We start from the raw sequence: 20113 nt of genomic DNA, 5'->3' as shown, positions 1-20113 counted from the left end.
TGTAAAAATGGGAGTTCCAATTCAAATATATGCTATCTAATCTGAGCGTGTCCTGTTTTGACATCTTGATCGAGAACTGTCACTAAGTTTTATGGCGGTTTAATAATCATGCACTGAGTGCTATTATAGAACATGCAAAAGAAAGCTTGGAGCAAACTTCTAGGTTTGTGTTTTATTATAGTTTAAAAAAAGCATTCACAACTCTTTCAAAATAACTAAAACAGCATGTTTAATAAAAGTTTTATTAGCGTTTTCAAAACCATCTGAAAACATGTGGTCGAAAAAAAATCATAAGCATTCTGCATGACCATAATAAAACCGCCATAAAACGAGCTGCACAAAAAAATGCCATAGTTAAACCATGATAAAACTTTCTAATGCTAGTTGGCATAATCTGTGTTACTTGGGTGCCGGGACCTGCCTGGAAGCTTGGAAGTTTTTTTTCCGTAATTTTTCTAATACCGCCTCACAAACACACGCCCAGCATTGACCGAGCGTTTCGACACATTCGAGTTAATGCCAGCAATCACAAATCGTATCATCGCCAATCGCGTTCACGTGTTATGCTAATTACGTTGAAATATCGAAAACTCATCATTGGAGTAAATGTTGAATTGTGGGTGTTGCTACACCAACAAATCAGACTCTAATCCAATAATTAACTACCTTGGAAATGAAATTAACGGTATTAGATTCTATGGCAGACCGGCATTAACAAGCTTTCTAATAACTGGCATTGTTCTCCCAGCAAATCCGCATTGCATATGTCTGAAAGAAACCGGCCGACAAAAGAAAATATTTTCTAGTTTCCCTTCCCATCCCATTTCCCTCCCATTCTCATCCCTTTCGCATCAAAGACAAAGGAGTGAAACAAGATTGGCAGACGGCCAATGCAGTGCATTTTTTGGTAATCGGCGGTTGCAGAAGGATAATGACAATAAATTTTCGTTTGTTAACCGTCTCAGATGGTACACTGCGTAAGATATCGGACTGACAAGCCGATATGAGGTTGCAGTGAGTTCGATTCTCACTATAATTTTCTTTTGATGAATCAATTTAGCTGAAGTGGAAATGTCTTCGGCTGGATTAGGCATGCCAAATGTCGACACTCAAACGCTTTGTTCTGTTGTATATTTAAGCCTTACCTAACCTCCCGACAACCCGGTGTACCAACTTATTTAAAAAAAAAAAAACAATTAAATCAGGTTTGAATCTTTACTTATTATCATAAAAAGATCAAACGATTTAGAAATTTATTTTTCTGGTTTGTCGAAACACTCGTATTAAAGGATTAATTTCTTAATTTTTTTTAAAATTTTTTCTTGGTTAGGAATCCTTTATTCACCCAATACGGAACTTTGAATGTACCTAAAGGTGTTTCAAAGGAACTTTTGGTTTCATTATTCACCTGGGCAGCAGCGAGGTCGGATCTGGCGGTGGGAAGTTCTGGTGCTGTTGCGGTTTCTGGGGCAGCACTGATGGAGCCGGCAAACTTTGGTCAACATACGGCTTGTAGGGCTGCGCGGCATGTGCCGGTGGAATTGGGCTCAGGGCCGGCGGGCTGCTAAAGGACGCAACCCCATTCGGTGCATCCCGGGCACTCTGATGCATCGCCACCTTATCGTCGCGCCTAATCGTCACCTTAATCTCGCCGCCGGCATTCCGGAACAGGTTCTGGGCATCGTTGTGCGTGAGATCCCGAGCATCGTACTGGTCAATTTTGGTAATGATATCTCCCCGCAGCAGTTCCTTCTGGGCCGGGCTGTTCACTTGAACCTGCAAGAAAAAGGAAGAAAAGGAAAAGGTACCGGTCATTCAAGGAAAGGATAAACCTTCATCAAATTTGTACTTTCCGAAGGGTTGTTCTTGATATTGAGAGGGAACTTTTTCTTGTTCAGTGGTCAGTTGGATTTTCCCAGACAACCTGTTTGAGAAGAACCCTCCTTGGAAAGTAATTGGTTTGGAAAAGAAATTCAAACCATAGATTTTTGGCCGTTCAAGTATGAATGAGTCCCAAATTTGGATATCAGATTGAAAAGTGTTTTTCAATCGTTTTACCTGATTTTGAAATTTCTTGAAATACCTGTTTGTTTTCTCACGAAAATTGAATCCAACTGCCATGTCACCAATTTCTTGACAATTTGTTAATTTTGATTTTTTTTCTGGAAGGGGGAAACTGACCTGCTATCGAAAAGTGCTAGACAGTTTTTGATTGTTCTCATTCCAAGTTGAATCGAATCTTTATTATATCATTCTCCCAATTTAACAGTTTTATTCGGGAAAAATATCCTTTAAATATTTGATGTTTCTTTCTATTTGAGCAGGATATGCTCGAATTCCCTTATCTTATTTCCTTTCTCCTGAGAAGCTTAGCTATTCATGAACAGAAAATGTCTTCTACTCTCAGACAAAAAAGAACTACGCTTCAAAGAGCTCGACTTGTGCCGAATCTTTATTAAAAATCTTATTTGAACAAGTATCTACCACTCACAGTTTTGTGACCCTTTGAACATTTTATCTTTTCAACAAAATTACCTAACAGATCGCAAAGACAAGTTTCACTTATTCCCCACTCGAGAGGGACACAAAGTTCAAGAAAGCGACCCCTCTCTTTTTTGTGCCAAGATAAGATATAGAACTTCGACTGTGCACAGTTCGGTTTCTTTTCACCATTTTTGCTGGCATCCCGAGGATGTTGGTTCGTTTGCTTTCATTTTCTAATTTATTTTCCAACGGAGAGAGCTTGTGTCTTTACAAAAAAGGGTTCTCCTAGAAAGGCAGCGAATCTTCCACCCACCTTCAACTCGCGGCGAAGCAGAAGAAATTGCATTGCAAGTCTGGGCCAGAGATAAAAGAAATTTGCACACTCGTTCGGTAAGACGCCTCCAAACTTTTTGTCGAAGATGGGGGAGAACTTTGGCAGCTAGGCAGGCACTCTCTATGGAGCCACTCCTGGCGAAAAAGTAGAAGTAAAAGTTTTCCAGAATATAAATTACCGAAAACGATGCCATCTTAGAGATTGTGTGCCGGTCTCCTCCAGTTCAGCAAAACTGAAATAGAAGGTGGGTTCTTTCCTCCTTTCAAGGATAGGATACAAGCAGCGAACTTGAGTTGGACCCTCTTTTCGGTGGAAAACATTTTTAATTAATGCGACAACCATAATTAGATTTTCATTTATATTAAATTTTGGAGATAATTTATTATTTCGGAAGTGTAGGTAACGGGATGCAAACTGGAAGCGGTCCAGACAGCCGAGGGATGGGTCTGATTTGTGAAGATTGTCGGGACTTGTTTAGATATTTGGTTGGCAGAGATTTTTTTTAATTACATACCTTGGAAAAGAAAAGGGCTAATGAAGTTTTTGCAATGCAATGGCATGTTATACTAGACTGAGTCGATTTGAGGTCATTTTTGAATTTCTCAAACCCTGGGGTCTAGAATGCTTCGTTTTGCTTCAAAGCTCACCCATTATTTTTTTGCAGAATTTTTAAGTAATGTTTACATGAGTAAATTTGAACATTTAGGTTTGTATGGGAAATTGAATATTTTTTACTGAAAAATCAACATCATTTTTGTTTCTTCTGTGGAACCGAGCCTGCTAATGGGTTTTGAGCCAATTCACAAATCGTTTGAAGAAAATTTTCCGGTCCTGAGGAAAAATGACCTCAAATCAACTCAGTCTAATGTTTTACATAATTATATGAAAAACAAATTCAATGTGAAGCTTTCACTAACAGCAAATTTTTCTTGTTCTAAGAACTCAGATGCACGTATTATTTAATTTTACATTCAACTTTTGCAATGCGTGTTTCTTTATAAACACCAGGACTCTTATAATGAGTGTTTTTTGTCCATTGTTTACTAGAAACTACGTAGCGTTGTGTTCAATGATTTGGTGTAGAATTAGCAGTCAAGAATCATTTTCACTCTTAGCCGGGCAGGGCAATTCCAGGAAATTTTTCTGAAAAACCGGGTAATTTATTTGAAATTTTCCTTTCCAAACACCGGTCAAATTCAGGCAAATCTGAGAAAATTTCAGGTAATAATCCAAAAAAATTAGGGGAAAATCATTTGAAATTTAAAACTTTTTTATGAAGCACTGCAAAAGCGTTTAATTCCTGTTGAAGGTATCCAAGAAAAATATTGTTTGTTCTGATAAAAAAAAACTATTAAAATCCTTTTTGGACGTAATACTCAAAACTAATTTTGAAATTTTTTGTTTGCTTTAAAGTAATATAGTAGAGAAAATCTAATAAGTTCAAATTCATAATGTTTTACTAAAATTTTGAGTAGTTGTTGAGAACAATAACAAAAAATACAAAGTGTCAAAAACCGTTCAATTTTGGCAACACCAAAGCTTATCGAAGTGGCTTAAAGCATAATTTCAACGGAAATTTTATTTGAAGAATTACAAAAAGCGTGAGTTCTATGTTAAAATTTTACAACTTACTCCGAATAAAGTATTTCAAAAACACATTTTTATTATTCTTCTGTGAAGATTCGGGTGTTTTATTTTAAACCTTTTTAAATCAACTTTCAATCGAGTAAAAAATATCATTTAAGAAAAATATCCAAAAATTTAAAGTCTGCATCAGCTCTAAATTTCTTATGATTTGAGCATAATCGAAAAAATGCTCCTTCCACAATCAGTATTCTATTTGTTGAAATAAATTGACTGATACCTACTTGAGATAATCAAACATATTAAAATTGGTCATAGTTTACTATGAATAAATCAGGATTTTAAGCTTTTTGCTTATTCTGGCGACTATAGAAGTAAACATTTGGCTACTTGTTGTCATCTTGCATTTGTTAGAATGTGTAGGATCTTGATAAGGAATTTGTAACGTTGGTTTATCAATGGTAGATAAAAATTATCACACGTCTTCCAAAACATCAAATTAGGTTTAAAGCCTGTTTCTGCGAATATGATTGCACTAACATATCCTTGATGAAAATATTGCAGGTGCAGAAAGGTTGCACAGTTTCGGTCGAATATTTTATATGAATAGAATATTTATTTCTGTAATTTAAGCCCACAAATTCCTTACAAAGTTCATTCTACTCTGATGTTACCTTCTTCAATTAACAAAATTTCAAACAATATTTTTGTTGAACTATTTTGCGTACGAATTTGCTGAAATGCCAAATTAACGTAAGTATACGCAAGTTAAGGTGGTCCAATTTTTTTTTCATATCCGTTTAGATTTTATCCGGGTTTGCCCGGATAATTGATACAAAATTTGAGAACAGTCACGCCCGGCCCGGTTGCCCGGATTTCATTGAAAAATGCACGGATTTTGCCCTGATTTTTTCACTTTAATTAGCAAATCAAACAAAAAAAATTAACTGTGTTGTAAACATTTTTATTTAACCACCAAATCAAGCAGATTTTGCAAAAATATTCATGATTTTTTTTTGAAATATGAAATACGATTTAAAATCTGTTTATGAATTTTGATGAAAATATAATTGATTTAATTTAATTATCTGGATTTTTGTTGAGTAATTTTTGGGTTTAAACAAAATTTGCCCGGATAAATATCGTTAATTAAGAAATTAAATGCCAGGATTTTGTCAGGTTTTTATAGAAAATTGCCCGGTTTGTCCGGCCCGGATACGTGCTGAAAAATATCTGGCAACCTTAACTATAGGGTTTGAGGTGGCAGAGAGGTCCAAAATGAAGGTTAATGGATCGCTGAGTTATGTTTACTGGTTAAACCTTCATGTTTTACTAAGATATACCAAAATTTATTTTATTGAATACTTGACGCACCATGGACAAGGCAACAGACTTTTAAGACTTCAACAATTTGTTTGATAAAGAAAACAAATAAAATTTCATTATTTTTAACGAAAAGTCATTTATTTATTTTATTTTTTCAATTTGAAGTACACCATATGGAAATTGATTTCTAAAGTTTTATTTTAAACTGTTAAAAAAATTGCACACTCTATTGATGTAAAGTAAAAATTAATAAATTTACATTTTTCAAAAATTAATAATTTTATGCCTACCTACCTACCTAAGGGTCCAGCGCCGATTGTCCGGCGCATAGGGCTGAGATAAAAGATCTCCACTGCTGGCGATCCGGAGCCAGCGTCTTCACTTGCTGCCAGCCAAGGTTCTCGTCAACTGTGCGGATTTCAGCGGCTAGACTTCGCCGCCACGAGCTTTTGGGCCTGCCTCTTCTTCGATGCCCATCTGGATTCCAGTCAAGCGCCTCTCTGCAAATCTCGTTTTCATCTCTTCGCAGCGTGTGCCCAATCCATCTCCACTTACGTTCCCGAATCTCGATTTCTAGCGCCTTTTGATGACACCGGCGATGAAGTTCAACGTTTGAGATCCAGCAAATAATTTTATGCCCTCATTAAAAAATGCCCTGATTTTTTATAAACTTTGATTACTTTAAAGACTCAGTTTTGAGTTCAAAAATTCAATAAAAAGTGTTTTATGCATTGGTTTTAGAATAACAGTAAAATGGGCATTCACCTAGTAATGAATATTAATTGTAAATGTTTTAGATATTTTGTCTTTTGTCTAAGTAAATTCTGATATTATATAAAAATAGTTTGAACAGGTTTGTCTTAAAAGATCGGCACAACCAGAATGCAAAGAAGAGTGCTGGACTAGGGTGAGTGAGCGGACCAAAGTAGGTCCTAAAATGCCGAAAATTGGAAATCATTCATTTCACTGGCATAGAATTAAGACACTCCTATAGAGAAATCTTATTCTTCCTCAATCCTATCGTACCGGTTATGGCATAAAAAGTAATTTACAGAAAATTTTCATCGTTTTTAAAAATGTACACTCTCTTCAGTGCTAGAACAGACAGCTCAGTAAGAAGGGCGCATTATGAGACATCAGAGCGGATAAGAAAAAATCACGTTTTTTAACTGTCAAACCCAAAGTTTAAAAGGAAACCTATTTCAATGTGTTGAGTATGATCTATACTACCTATTTTCCATTAAAAAAAATAAGTAAATCAATGGAAAATCAAGGAAATTTGTAAATAGAAAATTTGTAAATAAACAACAAGTGAACACAAATGTGTTCTGATTACTGTGCTGCTGACAGTGCTGACAAACAGTGATTTTTTATTGAGATATTCATAACATAAATTTTAGTTATTTTCAGATAGTTTAAAAGCTGTTATAGGTTTTGCTGATAATGTTTGATTTTAAATTCAGTTTTTTTTCTCAACTTTTTGTTTTTCCTTGAAAAATTAAGCTGATTGTAGGTATTTTTTATTTAGGTCCAATAAAAGGAACCAGCTTGGTACCAAAACAGGAACCGTAGGTTCAAAGTTGGAAATGTTAATCATTCATATCTTTGTAAATTGTTCAATAACGGCAACACCTTTGTTGAAAATTGTTATTGAAACTTGCGAATAAGATCATAAACTAAAATTGGGCTTTCTGAAAAATAAATAACTCCTGTCCATTAATGATAAACTTTTGGATTTATAAAAATCATCGCTTAAATGCTCCAAAGTAGGGCAACTAACTCACAAACAAACAAGGTACAGAATTTCCCAAACCGCGATGAACGGCAACCATCGACGGCTAAAACTCGGGCACGGAAGCTCTACGAAAAGATGCTGACACAATATGGCTGCTGTGTGATAGACGACGAAACGTATATAAAAGCCTATTTTAAGCAAAATCTGGAGTTGGAGTTTTTCACCGGCAAGAGCAAAATTAATGTGGACTATTTACAAGTTTAAGAAAAATAAAATGTCGAAGTTCGCCTCCAAATATCTCGTTATGCATGCCGTCTGCTCTTGCGGACTGAGGAGTGAGCTTTTCGTGACAAAGGGCACATTAAATGGCGAGATCTACAAATCTGAGTGCCTCGAGAAGCGCATTTTGCAGCTCCACTATTTTGACCAGATTTGGCATTATGCCACTATTTCAAAAGTGTCCTGGAGTGGTATAAGGCCAATTCTGTCCAATTTGTTTTAAAGGACATGAACCCGCTAAACTGTCCGGAACTGTGCCCAGTGGCAGTACTGGGCAATAATGAAGCGGGAACTTCGGAAGAGCGAAAAGATAGCCAAAGACGAGAAGGACATGTTTAGAAAATGGAGAAAAAAAACGGAGAAACTAGTACTGGATGACACTGTAAAGACTTTGAAGGATGGCATCAAGCGAAAATGCGTTCAATTTTACACTCAAAGCTCCATCGAATAACTTTTCTTTGGTTTTTTGAAGAAAATATATGTCTAAAATTACCCTTAAATTTTGGTTTGCTTCTAAACATTACAAGAATATTGGCATGACATTTTTGGTGTCGCAATAATTTCGTGTTTGCCCTTTAGACTCGGAAACTACCGAACCGATTGACATGAAACTTGCCAGGTGGGTGCTTTTGAGGCCTGGAAAGGTTCTTTTTATGGTTTGAGACCCCTTCCTCTCACTGGAAAGGGGGAGGAAATCTCTCAAAGAAAAGGCATATATTTGTTTTGCTCGAGAACTGAATGAACAAATTAAACCAAATTTGGCATGGTAGGGTATTTGGGTACGAGAAATGTTTCTATGAATATTTGGTACCCCTCTATCCTTCCTGTGAGGAGAAAGGAAGGGGGAGGGGACTATCTTGCAATTTTTCACATGAATCACGAACTAATCAAGCAAATGGAACCAAGTTTTGCATGATAGGGTATTGGAATACAAGAAATGTTTCTATGAAATTTTCAATGATATTTTGAGAATTTCAAGGGGGGAGGGTGCGCCTATACATTTTTTTACATTATTCGGGAACTTATCAAGCCTACGGAACCAAATTTCGAATGGCAGGGTATTTGAGTACGAGGAATGTGTTTTATGTGTTGAAAACGCAGGTTTCAGTGGTGGAATAGAGTTATCTTTATTCATGTTTCGTCTATGAGGTCATTAGATTACAACTATATTAATTAGCGATAGCTAATTGTCACTTCCACATCTTATATTCCCTAACCGGGAAAGTACTCATTTCTCAATGAGTACTTTGATGTTCTTACCCAGAATATCTGGCAACACTGTTGTGTTACCACGAACCCAATTTGTGTTGTCTCGCTTGACCGTGTGATGATGTAAACATTTATACCGTGTTTACCATCATCAGCTGTCATCTTCAATCATCACCGCTATTGTTTCAATTGCGAATTGACTCAAAGCATGCGGAACCAAAACAAACTGTTTTGGTTTCGCCGACGGAGCGGTATCGAAAACCGTAAGTATCAACACCTCCCCTCAATTCGCAGATTGAGAATGCTGAACAGCTTCGCGTGCCTCGCCCTTGGTAACGCCTTCGTGAATGCATCAGCTGGCTGATCCTCAGTGGAGATGTGTCGCAAAGATAGCTGACCGCTTCTTATGATGTCTCTGATGAAAGCATACTTAACATCCAGATGCTTCATCCGCTGATGAGTCCGCGCCTCTTCCAAATACTGGATGCAAGGGATGTTGTCCTCCATTAACGTGAAAGGAGTGCTAACCACACCCAATTCACCAAGGAAGTTTGTTAACCACAAACCTTCCTTGACCGCATGGCAAAGGGCTCCTATCTCAGCTTCGGTCGATGACAGACTGACCGTCTGCTGACGTTTCGTTGACCACGAAATAAGATTTCCGAAGATCATGTAAGCGTAGCCTGATACAGATCTTCGATCATCGGAGTCGTTGGCAAAATCTGCATCAGCATATCCGATGAGTGGTTCCGATTTCGCGTTTCTGCGAAATACCAACGCCGTATCGGTCGTACCTCGAAGGTATCGCAGAATACGCTTCAGGCCTTGCCAGTGCCTATCCGCCGGGCTGGCCTGGTACTTGCTCAGTGCGCTAACCGCAGCACAGATATCTGGTCTCGAAGATGTCGCCAGATATTGTAGGCAACCGATCAATTCTTTGAATGGTTGTTCGGTGATAACCTCACCATCGTTCGGCTTCGTCCAGCGAACGTTTGTGTCAAGCGGAGTGCTAACGGGTTTACAAACGGCCATACCGAATCGTTGCAGAACCTTCTCGACGTATCCTGATTGCGAAATCTCGATGATGCTGTTCGGGAAGTCTCGCTTGATGGTCATCCCCAAGAAAGTCTTGACTTCCAGGAGATCCTTCATCTGGAATAGCCTTCCAAGCTCGGTCTTGATCCAGATAACCTCTGAAACGTCTTTTCCGGCAATCAGGATGTCATCCACGTACAGGATGAGGGTGAGTCCTCGCTTACAAGATCGGTAAACGCAGCAGTCACTCTTCAACGGATAGAAACCAAGCTTTCTTATCTCGTCGTCGAATCTCTGGTTCCAAGCACGACCCGCTTGCTTCAAGCCGTACAGGCTTTTCTGTAATCGAACGACCTTCGATTTGCTGACGTCATCGTTTGGCAACTGCATGAAGATAACCTCTTCTAAATTTCCATTCAGGAATGCAGTTTTGACGTCCATTTGATGAACGACCATGTCGTATTCGTTCGCCAACGCCAAGACGGTCCGAACGCTCTCCATCTTGGCTACCGGCGCATAGGTTTCCCAGTAGTCCAATCCTGGTCTTTGGGAACATCCTTTCGCGACCAATCGAGCCTTGTAGCGACCATCGTCCTTCACGGTAAACACCCACTTGGACAGGATAGGTTTCCTGTGACCCGGGGGCAAGTTAACCGCTTCCCAAGTCTTGTTCTCCATCAGGGCTGTCATCTCCTCGTCGATGGCGACCTTCCAGAAATCCCAGTCCTCCCGGCGCTTCAACTTCGTGATGTTCTGAGGTAGTTCCTCATCAACAACAGCAGCTACGTTAGCCACGTAACGCTGTGTAGTCCCTCTTGTTCGTTGACTTCGTCTCAGGGCCGGTTCACGGGTGACGGAATCTTGGTCATCATCGTCATCGTCTGGGAATTCCGCGCTGCTCTCGTAGTCACTCTCGCCGTGATCGTCAACAACCACACTGTTAACCACAGTGTGATCGGGATCAGCAGGCACATCGGCTAACCGCTCAGATGTGTTTTCTGTTGTTGGCACATCGGCTGACTGCTCGAATGTGTTTTCAGGTGCACGCACTTCGATGGGCTGCTCGGATGTGTGCTGTTGTTCTGGCTCATACACATCGGCTAACCGCTCAAATGTGATGGCCTCTGGTGGGTCTTCGATAGGCTTCTCAATGCTCTTCTCTGGCGCAGCACCGCCACGCACTGGCTCCAGAACACTGGTTTCATCAAAAACCACGTTGCGGTGAATCTCGATGGATCGGCTCGAACCATTCCAAAGCCGATATCCATTATTCGCGTAACCCACGAATACCAGACGTTTGGATTTCGGATCAAGCTTCTGCCGCTTTTCTTTGGGAATCTGTGCGTACGCTGGACAACCGAAAATGCGCAGGTTACTCAGCTTTGGCTTCCGGCCGTACCACATCTCGAAAGGAGTCTTGTTGACCACAAGACCTCTTGTTGGTGATCTGTTTGTGAGGTACGCAGCGCACAAAACAGCTTCGCCCCACATCGTCTTCGACAATCCGCTACCATGGATCATCGCTCTGGCCTTCTCCATCAGTGTACGATTCGCTCGCTCGCTGACGCCGTTCTGCTGCGGAGTATACGGGACCGTGAATATCATCTGAACTCCTTTCTCAGAACAATGTCTTTGAAACTCGTTACTAACGTATTCACGCCCGTTGTCGCATCGCAGCTTGCACAACTTCTGACCGAAGTGTGCAGTTGCCATAGCCTCGTACTGCTTGAAACGCTCGAACACCTCGCTCTTGTGTTTGAGCAGATAGACAGTCATGAAGTGGGTGAAGTCGTCAATGAACGTGACGAAGTAACGGAATCCGTCAAACGTCGGCACCTCCATATACCCACACACGTCCGAGTGCACAAGCTCTAATGGTCTACCCGACCTAGGCAACTCGACGTTGTGGAAACTGTTGGCTGCTTGTCTACCTGCCATACAGCTTTCGCAGACAGCTTGTTTCTCCACCTTGGCTGGAATATGGCAGATACCCTCTACCATATTGTCACGGACCATTCGCTGCAACGCTCCAACACCAAGATGTCCGAGACGCATATGCCATTGTTTGACTGATGGCTGACTTCCAAGCAAGGCTTTCCGCCTGGTTTTAGAGCTCCAAAACAAATCCAAGCAGTATAAGTCATTCAGGAGTTTTCCTTGGGCGAAAACCTCCCCTGAATACTCAAACTGGACTTGCTTTCCGAGAAAAGTAACCCTTTTCCCGTTCTCGGTGCACTTTCTGACCGAAAGTAGGTTTTCGTCGAGTTCTGGAATCACAAGTACATTGTACAGTATAATTGGAACAATGGACTTTCCAATTACACTGCTCAGATGCATTGTTCCAGTTCGCTTGGCTCTCAAACACTCGCCAGTCTTAGCTGTGTTGATGACATATGGCTCTTCCAGAGTCTTGACATCAACCAACAGGCTCTGATCTCGCACCATGTGTTGAGTGGCACCAGAATCGATGACAAATCGAACTTTACGTCGATTCTGGTGGCTGATAACCTCAGCTTGCGAGCGGTGGGACCTTCTAGCAGGCTGTTTTCTGGTAACCCCAGAAGAACAACCTCTCTTGGCCATCAACGCCGTTTCCCGATGATTTCGAGAAACCTTAAGATTCAGCAGCATGGAGTGGTTAAAGTCGCTGGCAACTAACCATAGCCCAAACCATCTCCTCCAGGAGTCCAGAAATTGCTTCCAGCTGTGCTCGAGCATGCTAACAGCAGCGCACAGCCAGAGCACGAGAGTAACCCTCTCGGCTAGCAGCTCCAACCAACTCCTCCAGGGTGTTCCTCCAGGTTGACCTTCGAACCTTCGCGCTGCCCGGTTGCGGATCCAGAGACTCCTCCCGGCCGTCGGACGTGAGCTCACGCATGCTAACCGCAGCGTGGCTCGTGACGGCATCGAGAGTAACCCTCTCGATCCGCGAACCATCCCGGGCTCGACCGTTGGCGGCACCTCCTGGCTGGTCTGGGACATCTCGCTGCCTGGTAGTTCTCCGGCTAATCCCTCTGGGCTGGGTCGTCTCGGCGCAGGCTGGTCCTTCTGGCTGGTGGCCCTCTTCTTGGTGGTCCTCTGGCTGCTGGCTGCTCCACTTGCTAACCGCAAGTTTAATACTTGAGAGTACCCCTCTCGAACTAACTCGTAATTTCCGTATCCAGATGTATCTGGGCCCATAACCTGTTGAAAACGCAGGTTTCAGTGGTGGAATAGAGTTATCTTTATTCATGTTTCGTCTATGAGGTCATTAGATTACAACTATATTAATTAGCGATAGCTAATTGTCACTTCCACATCTTATATTCCCTAACCGGGAAAGTACTCATTTCTCAATGAGTACTTTGATGTTCTTACCCAGAATATCTGGCAACACTGTTGTGTTACCACGAACCCAATTTGTGTTGTCTCGCTTGACCGTGTGATGATGTAAACATTTATACCGTGTTTACCATCATCAGCTGTCATCTTCAATCATCACCGCTATTGTTTCAATTGCGAATTGACTCAAAGCATGCGGAACCAAAACAAACTGTTTTGGTTTCGCCGACGGAGCGGTATCGAAAACCGTAAGTATCAACACTATGAATATTTGTTACTACCGCTCCTTCCAGTGGGGTGATAAAAAGTAGAGAGTGAGGGACTCGAGAACTAATCAAGAAAATGGATTCAAAGGTGACAAGGGTGGGAGTGCGTTTGGATACGAGAAATGGTTATATGTTTTTTTGTAACTCCTTTATTCTTCAATTGTAGATGAAGTTAGGGAAGAGGGGAGCTCCCATACAAACCAAGAACTTATCTAGCAAATGGAACCAAATATTACATGGGAAATTATTTGGGTTCGAAAAATGGTTCTATGACTATTTCAAACACCATCCGTCTTCCAGAGAATACATAGGAAGTGGGGAGAGGGCCCCAATACAATTTTGTTGTTATACTAAACTGGAGAAGTAATTAAGCAAATAGAATCAAATTTGACATGAGAAGGTATTTGAGTACGAGATATGCTTTTATAAATGTTACAGACCCTTCTGCTTTGCAGTGTGGAGAGAAGGAGGGACGGAGGGGGTTCCATATAAATGTTGTTGTATTGCTTAAGAACTCATCAACCAATTGAACCTAATTTGATCCCTCTCTCTTTCCAACTGTTCTGAATGGGAAGGGGGAAGGGGGGCTTCCATAAAATTATTTGACATAAATCGAGTTCTTATCAAGCAATAGAGACCATATTACGTGAGAGAAGTTGTTATTTGAGACCCTCCCTTCAATCTCGAAAACTTATCAGACAAACGGAGGAAAATGCGACGTTATCAAAATGTTGAAATATATCTATACCTAGTAGTTCGCGAGCCCTTTCCGCATTGAAAGGGGGAAAAGATAATGAATCCGTATCAGTAATTTTGGGCATAATTTAAGAATCAATGAAGCTTTAAAAACAGAGCAAAAATTTTAGATCTTGGAAAACTAATTTAGAGATCAAGTTTTAGAAAATTAGATTAAATCATCTTTGAAGTGCAATTCAAAGCTCCAGTAGTAGTTTTCATTTTTAAGCTGTTGCTTTTGAACTATATTGAAATTTGATTTAAAATTATGCCTTCAAATAAAATGGAAATTTAAATAATTTCCAAAAAAATTGTTTATTTAAGGAAAGTGTAGCAAAGCACACTGGGTCAGCTAGTAAATTATAAAAATAATAATTAAGCAGACTACTTTTTGTAAGGCATTAATTTTTTTTGATTGACTAATCACTAATCACTAATCGTACTTCCATAGCCAGAACTTATGTCTGATCCCTAAGAATAATAAAAGAGTTTTATTATTCTTCTTGTCTTTGTTTATATTTTCCATTATTTTGACATTAAAATATTAAAGTAACCGAAAATATAAATTGGTTGGGCATACCATGGAGCAGAGAACGCAGAGTCATCTGGAACAGTACCATACGTTTCAAATGGGGAATATCGTTGGAAGCATGCTAAGAAAAATGCTCCTTGATGAAGAAACTACGATATGTGAAGTAACTTCACGAATCACTGGGACCATTCTTCAGAGGCTGGAAATGATTTATTTTGTACACACACGGAGAATATAGTATAGTTTTTCCAACTATATTCCGTAAGGCATTAAATTTTTTTGAATTATTAAAAATTTTTGTACTGAGTATATTTTTTATAAAAATTATAATGAAAAGACATGTGGTCCGGAAGAAAGCGTATGTAAAAAATTATATAAGAAAATCTTTATAAGACATTGTATAGCTTGTGTCTCGTGAGTCGTAATTTCCGAAAAAAAAATGATTTTATAGTTAAAACTTATAGTTCATCTTAAAAAAGAGTGCTCAACATGATCAAAAAATTTTTTTTTCACATTTTAAAATAAGAAAAGGAATTTAATTCGAAAAATGGCAAAGTTGCGTTGGGAAATAAAAAATTTCGGTGAATAAAATTCCAAACTTTTCCAAGTTTCTAATTTTTAATGCAGTTTTTTGATTGAAAAATTCACAACAATGTTGTTGAGTAATATCTTTAGGTACACATAAGAAAGTTATTTGAATAGAACGAGAGGTGTGCAGAAACTCTTCTTAATCTTTCAAATATATCTAACGCTTTTTTAAATCAATTTTACTTCCGAGTAAAATATCCATTTTATGAAGAGAAAAGTCTATCCATTGGTCATTGTAGCAAAACCAGAGGATAAAAGGTTTTTATCATCGATCATAAAGCTTCGAAATAACGACAAACGGTAATAATTCATAATCGGCCATGATAAATCCCGTCAAAGATAAATCCCAATCTAGCGCTAAATTAAAATTGATGCCACAAATCCAAATTACCCTCATCACACTGGCAAAAACTACTCTGCCATAATCTTCGGCATGGGGTTATGTAGCTGCGGGTCGGATGAATCTGCCAACGATGCCTAATAAATTCCGGCTTTTTATCGATGCCTATGGAGCTGGCTTAACGGTGTGCAGTAAAAATAAGATGACAGCCTCCCACCAATCGTAAGAAAATATGTATAACCCAGGAAGATCTTTTCTTAAAACACCCTTTTTATACCGAATGAACCCCAAACCAGGGGAGACAAAAAGCGACAAAATTCGAAACGACCCATCGGGGAATCCTTTTTCCAGGCTGGTGAATATCACCCTCGACAAATCTGGCAGCAACCGGTTGGTCGGGCCAAGGCCAATATTCCGAAACGGGTCGCTTTCACAAAAGATGACGCATAAAAATATGCTAATACCCGGTGCTTAGAAATAAGGAGACAACTTTTCAACAACCCCTTGTGTGCGATGTTTCAAACTGAATTCCCCGTTCCTATTGGTAGGATTTACTAGACGGGGAGGAAAATGATGACGGTTCTTTCGCTAGAATCCGCAACTGTCGTGTCGTTATTCCAGTTTGGGACGTTTCGAAGGGAAGGATTAGGATTTTTCTTCCTTGCGGGACTTGTCGTTTGGATTCTTCGGTGGGATGGGTTGAATAAAATAGGGTGTGGTTTCGCAAAGCCGCGCTGATTCTTTTGAAAGAACTTTTGAAACGATGCTTATTGAGCGCACACATACACAAGAAAAGAAAAACAACCAATCCTTCGTGTATTATTCGTTAGATTGAGTTTTATTAACACTCATCTATTTGACGTTTGAACAAATTCAAATTTCTGAATCAAATTCATAATTTTTTTTATTTATTGATTGTCGTGGTTTTATATACGTACGTCGATGGAAATCCGCTTAATTGTCTGAAAATTAACAGTGTACTTTTGAATTTTCAAGTTTTTAATTTCACCTTTGTTAAGAATTCTTAAAATGTGTTTTACATCTAGTTAATTGTGCTTGAAAAACAGTGGACTGTGAATGGTTTAGTGTGTTTTAAAAAAAAATTCCTATAACAATGTGTGGAATTACCGTCAACTGGGGCAACATGCAACAATTTTCAACTTCAATGGCTTCTAAAAAACTTATGTTCACAGTTAATCGTATCCTTTATGCATCAAAAGTTTTAAGGATGCTGGGGCATCAAATTGGCGTAGTTAAAAAAATTATTGGTTTCTTCAGTTATTTTTAATTTTCTTAAAACATGCGATTTTCACACTCCTTAGAAAATGGGGTAACTTGCAACAAACTTTGTTTTTAATGAATAATCTTATGAACACGTTTCGTACGTATTCATAGTTTTTAATACATTTGTGATGCCTTAAAGACTTTTACGCATGACAACACCAATTGCAGTAGTTTTTGGGTCTGTAAAAACAAATTTTCACATTTTTTCTGAAAACAAGGATGCTGCATACATTTAGGGGTTCAATAATACTACGAAAAATTCTACAAACTGAAATCATAAAAATAAATGTTTGGATGAATGAAATTTAAATGTTTACAAACGCGTGATGCAAAACATTCATATTCCAGCACATGGAAACGAGATTTACAAGGTATTTCTTTGATTTGCATTTTGTTGCATTTAACCCCAGACACCTGACTGAATTTTAAAAATATCTTATATATAAAAATGGAGGCGTTTTCTTTGTGATAACATCACGTATGAATGGTCGGTCGGAATGAAGTGAAATTTGGTATCCGAGGGTTTTTTGGGTCAGAGATGGTTTGTATAATACTTTCAAGAATCTCACTTTTTATGAAAGGGGGGTCCCCATACAAAATTATCTCTTCACATCTTATATATAAGAAATGAAGGCGTTTTCTTTGTGATAACATCACGTATGAATGGTCGGTCGGAATGAAGTGAAATTTGGTATCCGAGGGTTTTTTGGGTCAGAGATGGTTTGTATAATACTTTCAAGAATCTCACTTTTTATGAAAGGGGGGTCCCCATACAAAATTATCTCTTCACATCTTATATATAAGAAATGAAGGCGTTTTCTTTGTGATAACATCACGTATGAATGGTCGGTCGGAATGAAGTGAAATTTGGTATCCGAGGGTTTTTTGGGTCAGATATGGTTTGTATAATACTTTCAAGAATCTCACTTTTTATGAAAGGGTCCCCATACAAAGTTATCTCTTCTTCACATCTTCTTATATATAAAAATGGAGGCGTTTTCTTTGTGATAACATCACGTATGAATGGTCGGTCGGAATGAAGTGAAATTTGGTATCCGAGGGTTTTTTGGGTCAGAGATGGTTTGTATAATACTTTCAAGAATCTCACTTTTTATGAAAGCGGGGTCCCCATACAAAGTTATCTCTTCTTCACATCTTCTTATATATAAAAATGGAGGCGTTTTCTTTGTGATAACATCACGTATGAATGGTCGGTCGGAATGAAGTGAAATTTGGTATCCGAGGGTTTTTTGGGTCAGAGATGGTTTGTATAATACTTTCAAGAATCTCACTTTTTATGAAAGGGGGGTCCCCATACAAAATTATCTCTTCACATCTTATATATAAGAAATGAAGGCGTTTTCTTTGTGATAACATCACGTATGAATGGTCGGTCGGAATGAAGTGAAATTTGGTATCCGAGGGTTTTTTGGGTCAGAGATGGTTTGTATAATACTTTCAAGAATCTCACTTTTTATGAAAGGGGGGTCCCCATACAAAATTATCTCTTCACATCTTATATATAAGAAATGAAGGCGTTTTCTTTGTGATAACATCACGTATGAATGGTCGGTCGGAATGAAGTGAAATTTGGTATCCGAGGGTTTTTTGGGTCAGAGATGGTTTGTATAATACTTTCAAGAATCTCACTTTTTATGAAAGGGGGGTCCCAATACAAATTAAACTTTATTTGTTACGATTTCCATAAGAATCTATTGGCGAGCACAATGCAGTTAAGGACGTGTAGATGAAATTAAACATTTATTACGATTTATACTTTAAAAGGTAAAACGAAGTTTACCGGGTCAGCTAGTTAATTTAAAAAAATTGGGTGATTGTTCGAAAAATATTTTTACACCAACAATGTTGGTATAACATGAGGAAAACTGTAAAAAGTTTGTAGGTAATTTTATCAAGCCGATCCGTCATACTGGGTGAAGTTTTTTTCGGCATCAAAATCTTATATATAAAAATGGAGGCGTTTTCTTTGTGATAACATCACGTATGAATGGTCGGTCGGAATGAAGTGAAATTTGGTATCCGAGGGTTTTTTGGGTCAGAGATGGTTTGTATAATACTTTCAAGAATCTCACTTTTTATGAAAGGGGGGTCCCCATACAAAATTATCTCTTCACATCTTATATATAAGAAATGAAGGCGTTTTCTTTGTGATAACATCACGTATGAATAATCGGTCGGAATGAAGTGAAATTTGGTATCCGAGGGTTTTTTGGGTCAGATATGGTTTGTATAATACTTTCAAGAATCTCACTTTTTATGAAAGGGTCCCCATACAAAGTTATCTATTCTTCACATCTTCTTATATATAAAAATGGAGGCGTTTTCTTTGTGATAACATCACGTATGAATGGTCGGTCGGAATGAAGTGAAATTTGGTATCCGAGGGTTTTTTGGGTCAGAGATGGTTTGTATAATACTTTCAAGAATCTCACTTTTTATGAAAGGGGGGTCCCCATACAAAATTATCTCTTCACATCTTATATATAAGAAATGAAGGCGTTTTCTTTGTGATAACATCACGTATGAATGGTCGGTCGGAATGAAGTGAAATTTGGTATCCGAGGGTTTTTTGGGTCAGAGATGGTTTGTATAATACTTTCAAGAATCTCACTTTTTATGAAAGGGGGGTCCCCATACAAAATTATCTCTTCACATCTTATATATAAGAAATGAAGGCGTTTTCTTTGTGATAACATCACGTATGAATGGTCGGTCGGAATGAAGTGAAATTTGGTATCCGAGGGTTTTTTGGGTCAGATATGGTTTGTATAATACTTTCAAGAATCTCACTTTTTATGAAAGGGTCCCCATACAAAGTTATCTCTTCTTCACATCTTCTTATATATAAAAATGGAGGCGTTTTCTTTGTGATAACATCACGTATGAATGGTCGGTCGGAATGAAGTGAAATTTGGTATCCGAGGGTTTTTTGGGTCAGAGATGGTTTGTATAATACTTTCAAGAATCTCACTTTTTATGAAAGCGGGGTCCCCATACAAAGTTATCTCTTCTTCACATCTTCTTATATATAAAAATGGAG

The 20113-nt window shown here is 38.7% G+C and overlaps 1 protein-coding gene across 6 annotated transcripts in view; it reads right to left on the bottom strand.

The window, feature by feature from the left end:
• LOC129758758 (PDZ and LIM domain protein 3) overlaps positions 1-20113 on the bottom strand; it is a 180198-nt gene that overhangs the window by 86295 nt on the left and 73790 nt on the right. For all 6 annotated transcript variants that reach the window (XM_055756366.1, XM_055756367.1, XM_055756371.1 and 3 more), the window contains exon 2: positions 1409-1776. In XM_055756366.1, the coding sequence (XP_055612341.1) occupies positions 1409-1776 (368 nt within the window). The remainder of the gene's footprint in view (positions 1-1408; positions 1777-20113) is intronic.

Source organism: Uranotaenia lowii, chromosome 3, assembly GCF_029784155.1.
Source record: "Uranotaenia lowii strain MFRU-FL chromosome 3, ASM2978415v1, whole genome shotgun sequence".
NCBI lineage: Eukaryota > Metazoa > Arthropoda > Insecta > Diptera > Culicidae > Uranotaenia > Uranotaenia lowii.
Note: the sequence above shows the minus strand (reverse complement) of the source record. Positions and strands in the feature narration are given on the sequence as shown.